At 51.5% G+C, this 5,599-nt stretch overlaps 1 protein-coding gene across 1 annotated transcript; it reads right to left on the bottom strand.

Annotated features, from left to right (window-relative positions):
* Window positions 1-1,205: 1,205 nt before the first annotated feature.
* LOC123426300 (leucine-rich repeat receptor-like serine/threonine-protein kinase BAM1) lies at window positions 1,206-5,266 on the bottom strand. Its single transcript, XM_045110109.1, has 2 exons — window positions 2,533-5,266; window positions 1,206-1,975 (listed from the first exon to the last, which is right to left on the bottom strand). Exons 1-2 carry the CDS (start codon window positions 5,117-5,119, stop codon window positions 1,500-1,502), a joined length of 3,063 nt encoding a protein of 1,020 aa, XP_044966044.1. The 5' UTR covers window positions 5,120-5,266; the 3' UTR covers window positions 1,206-1,499.
* Between the last annotated feature and the right edge of the window lie 333 nt (window positions 5,267-5,599).

Genomic DNA, 5,599 nt, shown 5'->3' with positions numbered 1-5,599 from the left:
ATGTGAACTTGGGCGGCCTTCACGGCCAGCACCAGCACGAAGTCTTCGACCTCACCAATGACAACCCCAACCAGAACAAACGCGCTTCCCCCTAAAGCTCACCAAAGACGGCGCCTCCTTGAAGGTGACGGCGCCCACGACATCACTGTCACCCAATCCAGAGGGATTTTGGTTTTCACCCGATACACGAGCAATATGGAAGGAAGAGCAGGGGAAAAGGGGGATTTACCAGTGCCTACAAGTAGGGGACGGTGTCCATAGGCGTCGCCGCCGGTAGGCCGACAAAGCCGACCACGGATTTCTAAAAGATGTTATTGAAATGCTTCTTTCGGCTCATCCATACGCAAACATGTTAATGTTATTGAAGATGCGCTTTCATACATGTATTATTGATGTTGCCACTCACAGTCACAGGACACCAAAATAACACTTAGGTTAGTCTGGTTGCTTAGTTTTTCTTGTCAGATTTGCAGTAGCAGTCCTATGCCTGCCTTTTAGGAGGGCAGATCGAAAAAGACAATGATTATTGAACAACTAAAGATCTAAGGAACCCACTCAACACCGGCTGGTCTGTGTACATGTCTGAATTCTGAATGATTGAGGACGGGCTAACACATGGTGTTGCTTCCTACCGATTGTGACGGGGCAGATCTGATGCACAGTTCGTAACCGGTGTCAAGTTCATATGCAGTCTTACTTACCAGTGATATGCAAAGAGAACCTAACCTCACCTTTGAGCAGGCAGATCCTTCCCTTGCTTTCACTTCACTCAAAGTTATGCTCCTTTACCAGTCAACTGCTTCTGCTGATCAGATCCTCGCCTGCAATCACATGTGTGTTCTTGTTACCGCGCTAACAGACACATGCTTACCCTCGGAGTTCCAGATTCCTACATAATCTCACGTTCCAAGCAGGGCCACTAGGATTATCTTGAGTAAACTCAGCAAAGGCAAGCAAACAGTTGACTTGCCTGGACCATGCATGACACTGATGCAGAGCCCGGGGCTATCCTCCTTTTCCCAAACACACACACACACACACACATCACAAACGCATACACATATACATACACTGTAACAAAGATGTTTACACCTGCTCATTTGAACACATCACAAACCAAGTAGTAGACAACACCGCAAAGGAATCTTGATTGATTTGCAGAGTCAAGGTTATGATGCCACACTGGATGGAGAAAGCACTTGAAATTTTGGTGCCCACATTGGACAAGAAAGCTGGATAGCTCCACGATAACTAATCTCTCAACTCCATGACCAGTCTCTTGATTGTAACAAGAAAGTAGAGATTAAAAAAAAACTTGATATTTACAGCACAAATAAGAGCATCTAAGAGAACAATTCAACTTGACAGCAAAATTAGAAAGCCAGAGACCTACGCCCCACACCCTAAATGCAAAGAACTGCATACCAAATCCTAACATAACAGGATTTTAACATTCAATTTTGACAAACAAAATGGCAATAATTCTGCATAATGATTCTTCAGATGCTGATGAGACTGGGAGGCGGCGAAGACTGTGAGCTCGGTCGCTGCTGCTCGTTTGCTTCATCGGTTGCAACCTCCACAGTTTCAGGAGGTCCTGAAAGACCAGGCTCGTCACCATCACTACTACCAGTAAGCTGCTCCCCTCCTTGCTTCGCAATCGGCTTGGGTAGCTCACTGAGGATTTGCACCACCTCTCGCATTGTGGGTCGCTGCACGCTCTGCTCCTCAACACAAAGCAACGCCACATAGAAGACGTGCATTACCTCATGCACGGGCACTGTTGAGAGCCTTGGGTCCATGATCTTGATAACCTGCTCCTTTTTGGAATCAGTTGTCATCTTGATCCAGTGAACAATGTCGACGCCATCACCGAACTCCCCTACCGGCTTCTTTCCTGTAATCAGCTCAAGAAGCACTACGCCAAAGCTGTAAACATCGCTCTTTTCATCCACCTTGAGAGTATATGCGTACTCTGCAAATCCAAAGTGACAGTTCGATGTAAGATTAATGTATCTGCTAGTATAGATAGACAGTCGGCTACTACTGAAGTGAGTTGAAAGAACAAACAAAACTTCAGTACAACAATAGTGATGTATGAGCTTGAAGCGGGTGGACAGAGAGGTGCCGGTCCTATATGACTACTGTTGCCGATATGTCGGTTTTTTTATCTTCTTTTGTCTGTGTTTGGTTGTGTGCACCTTAGTTATGCAGAGGCGGGGTGTTGCTCATCATGCTTTATATCCGATTGATGCTACATTTTGAGCTAATAAAAGTGCCCCTTATAAAAAACAATAGTGATTAAACCAATCTAACATGTGGTTGAATGCAATATCAGATAAAAATGTAAAGTGGAACAGAGACTAGAAATAACTGATTTACAGTTTAATAACAGTAATAAAGCATCAGAAATAAGGAACTGAAATTCAACTGCAGACAACAATAATGAACTGAACATGGATAATTTTTGAGGCAGTATTATGTATATAGTTGATAAGCATTTCCAAACTGTAATGAGGATTGATCTTTCACCTGGAGCAATATAGCCATAAGAACCAGCAATGGCTGACATGCACTCTGATGTGCCAGAGTCCTGCAGGAACTTGGCAAGCCCGAAATCAGCAACATGTGCTTCAAAATCAGAGTCGAGGAGAATGTTGTTCGACTTGACATCGCGGTGCAGGATGGGTGGTGAGCAATCGTGATGAAGGTAGCATAGCCCCTTGGCAGCCTCAACAGCTATCTTGTATCGAGTATCCCAGTGCAGGTGGCCGCCCTTCTTTCCATGGAGTAGCTCCCCCAGGCTGCCATTAGGCATATACTCATACACCAGGAGATTAGTTTCGTTGTTGGAGCAGAAGCCAAGCAGCCGCACAATGTACCGGTGCCGAATCCTCCCAAGAGTTTGTATCTCGGCAGAGAAACCATGGTCATGCGACGAGCCACGGCTCATCGTGGAAAGCCTTTTGACTGCAACATGGTCACCGTCTGGCATCGTCCCCTTGTACACGGTCCCGGCTCCACCTTTGCCAATCATGTTCTCCTCCTTGAGGCTATCCAGCACGTCGTCGCAGGTGAATTCAAGGCGCTGGAACGCGGTGAGCCTCCAAGCACGCGCTTCGCTGGCTTTCTTGAGTGACCGGGCTTTCAAGATTGCCATGGCAGCAAATGCAATGGAGAAGGCAAGCAGGACGAGGACGATTATCAGCTTGAGGCTACTGGACAGTCCACCATGAGTGTGTGCGCCATGGTCTGTGCCAGCACCACCAGGGCGGCATGGCCCAAGGTATGGTCCACACAAGCCTGGGTTGCCGACGAAGGACGTGGCGTTGAAGTAGCTGAACTGTCCAGTCACCGGCACGAGCCCAGACAGGTTGTTGTATGAAAAGTCCACGGCCGTGAGGCTCTGCATTGCAGCAATGGTTACTGGTATCTCACCATCAAGCTGGTTCCGGGACAGGTTCAGATAGTTCAGTATCCGCATGCCGGAAATAGCCGGTGGTATATCTCCAGACAGCTTGTTCTGGCTAACATCAAGGTAGGTGAGCAACCGGCATTTCCCAATCTCCGACGGCACGCCACCATCGAATGAATTGCCGCTGAGATCGGCCTTGGACAGCTGTTGTAGCCGTCCAATCTCCGGCGGTATTGCGCCGGTGAACGCATTCTGATCAAGAAGCAGCTTCTGCAACCCAGAGAAGCTCCCAATGGATGCGGGCAATGAGCCGGTGAGCTGGTTGTTAGAGAGGCTGATCCCCCCAAGATTTGGCCCGCCGGCGCTCACCACAGCAGGGAAGCTGCCCGATAGGAGGTTGTCCTGGAGCTCCACCTGGGTCAGATTCGGCAGCTCGAATAGACCTTCGGGGATTGAACCATTCAAGAAGTTCTCGCCGAGGCGAACGCGGGTGAGCGCCTTGCATTTCCCGAGAGAATCCGGGATTGGACCGAAGAGCGAGTTGCCGAGTGCTATGAGCGTCTCCAGCTTGCCTCCGGCGCAGAGCTCCGGCGGGAGGGTGCCCGTGAGCCTGTTCGACGAGAGGTCGAGCAGCTGGAAGCGGCCGTTGCGGCCAAGGCGGCGCGGGATGCCGCCGGTGAAGTTGTTCTCCCACAACTGCAATACCTCGAGGCCGGGCAGGTCGCCGACGAACTGGGGGATGTCACCCCTGAGCCTGTTTCGGAAGAGGTTGAACAGAGTGAGGTTCTTGAGGGCCACGAAGGTGGCCGGAATCTCGCCGGAGAGCGCGTTGTTCGACAGGTCGAGCGAGCTGAGGCTCCCGAGTCGACCTAGCACCGGCGGGATGCCGCCGGTGAGCCCGTTCACCTGCAGAAACAGCGTGTCCAGCTTCGCGAGATTCCCGAGCTCCGGTGGGATCTCGCCGGAGAGGCCGCAATTGGCCGCGTCGAGCCGCACAAGCTCCGTCATGTTCCCCAGCTCTGCCGGTATCCCCCCGGAGTAGTTATTGTAGTAGCCTATGTAGAGCTGTCTGAGGCTCGTCAGGTTCCCCAATTCCGGGGGTATCTTCCCGGACAGCTCGTTTCCGGAGACGGCGAGATACTGCAGCCTCCCCCACCGGCCGTACTCCGGCGGAATCTCCCCGGAGAAGAAGTTCCCTCCAAGGTGGAGGTGCCGGAGCTGCGCCATCCCGACGACCTCGAGCGGGAGCGAGCCGGTGAAGTTGTTGTTGTACAAATCAAGAACCCGGAGCGCGCGGAGCCGAGCGAGCGGCGGCGGGAAGGAGCCGTTGAGCAGGTTGCTGGAGAGGTTGAGGTAGGTGAGGAGCCCGAGCCGGGAGAGAGACGGCGGGATGGGACCGGAGAGCGAGTTGGCGGCGAGGTTGAGACGCGCGAGGTAGGGTAGCCGGGAGAAGGCGCGTGGGACGGCACCAGAGAGGTTGCGCCCGGAGAGGTCGACGCCGACGACCGCGCCGGAGCGCCCGTCGCAGGACACGCCGGACCACGCGCAGGGGCCGGTGCTGGCGTTCGACCACGACGCGAGCGAGCCGGTCGGGTCATCGAGCACGGCCTTGGCCGCAAGCAGCGCGTCCGCGTCGCCGCCGGCCGTCTGCCTGACGGCGAGCGCGGCGAGCAGGACGAAGAGGGGGAGGTGGTGGTGGCGCATTGGGGCGCGCGTTCTTGCCCCCGTCCTCGGGGAGTGGAGACAAGAGTCAAGAGGGGAGTGTGACTGGTCTGGGAAGAGGGAGAGGAGCAGAGGTAGCGCGTGCTCATTTCTTGGATGAGCATGCGGTGTCACCAGTGGCTGCTAGTACTACCAGAAAACATGTGAGTCGTTCTTGGATTTTATGCCATTGTTAGGTCTATTTTATTTGCAGAATTCTTAAAACGCAGGAATAGAAAAAATGCAGAATTAAACGCAGGAATAGAAAAAAAATACAGAATTAAAATGACATTCCATTTGGATTTTATAGAATTAGCATTGGATGTTTGATGACAAAAAAGTATTTAAAAATTGTAAACGGAGGTTGAAGTGTATGTCACATTTTTGGTATGAGAGGTGACACACAAGAAAACAAAGATCACACACAAAATACAAAAATTTAATGTGAAAACCCCCTTCAATGCGAAGAGGGAAATAACCAAA

The sequence above is a fragment of the Hordeum vulgare genome, chromosome 2H (genome assembly GCF_904849725.1).
Source record: "Hordeum vulgare subsp. vulgare chromosome 2H, MorexV3_pseudomolecules_assembly, whole genome shotgun sequence".
NCBI classification, from domain to species: domain Eukaryota; kingdom Viridiplantae; phylum Streptophyta; class Magnoliopsida; order Poales; family Poaceae; genus Hordeum; species Hordeum vulgare.
The sequence above is the reverse complement of the archived record's forward strand: the minus strand, read 5'-3'. Positions and strand labels throughout refer to the sequence as shown.